We start from the raw sequence: 957 nt of genomic DNA, 5'->3' as shown, positions 1-957 counted from the left end.
AGTTGCTACAATGCTTTCTTGAACCTTCAGCTAATATAGCTTCTGTCCACTACTTTTCCTCAATTTCTTAAGATTTGTCCCCATCCATCTTTCCAATTTCTTCAACTTTGTTTTGTTCTGATTATGACCACATATTTAATGATTTTTTTTTTTCCCTCAGCCGAGTGATATTAAAAGCATGATTCAGTTGTTTGGTGACAATTCTTTAAAAACATAGCAAAAACAACTAAAATGATAATAATAATAATAATAATAATAATAATAATAATAATAATAATAATAATAATAATAATAATAATAATAATAATAATGAGTTACATTTTTTTGTTATACTTTTTTTCAGAAAAGAATATATCCTCTAGCCAGAAAGAACGGCACCATACACGACTCGTACTATTGTAACCATTTCAATGGCAGTAAACCTTTCCCAACTCAAAGGTACAATGATACATACGTTGGACAAAAGTCCCTTTTGAAGTACTTCCGGAGGCGGACCCTTAAGCCCTGCCCTGTGAATTGTCGACCTAAAAACCACAAGGATTGGCTGTATTGCTGACTTATAATTTCAGTTCCTTTGTACATTATATATTTTGTGAACATATTATTTTGACATCCATCGGCAATGATATGTTTTTTCTTTTATGCTCACAATGCTTCATAATTTTCAAATGTCTAAGAAATGTACTGTCTTATTTAAGATTATCATTTATTTTCCTTTGGTGTCTTCAAAATCTGGATTTCCTTACCTTATGAATTTTTCTATACATACCCATCGGTAAAACTATTTAGATAAAATATTGGTAGTGTTAAAGTTCACTTTTACTTCTCTCGGTGTTTCAATGTTTAATAAATGTTCAATAAAAGAAAAGCCTTCACTTGGGTCCATATTACATTATCTATGTTGTTCAAACCAGTTTTGATAGTAGAATAGAATGAGAGAGGAAATACAGTGCTCTA

At 30.2% G+C, this 957-nt stretch overlaps 1 protein-coding gene across 1 annotated transcript in view; it reads left to right on the top strand.

The window, feature by feature from the left end:
- Positions 1-643, top strand: part of LOC137645032 (uncharacterized) — a 17,283-nt gene extending 16,640 nt beyond the window's left edge. The window contains exon 6 of the mRNA XM_068377895.1: positions 344-643. Within this exon, the coding sequence (XP_068233996.1) occupies positions 344-556 (213 nt within the window). The 3' untranslated portion in view covers positions 557-643. The remainder of the gene's footprint in view (positions 1-343) is intronic.
- The last annotated feature ends 314 nt before the right edge of the window (positions 644-957 follow it).

This window comes from Palaemon carinicauda, chromosome 8, assembly GCF_036898095.1.
Source record: "Palaemon carinicauda isolate YSFRI2023 chromosome 8, ASM3689809v2, whole genome shotgun sequence".
NCBI lineage: Eukaryota > Metazoa > Arthropoda > Malacostraca > Decapoda > Palaemonidae > Palaemon > Palaemon carinicauda.
The sequence above is the reverse complement of the archived record's forward strand: the minus strand, read 5'-3'. Positions and strand labels throughout refer to the sequence as shown.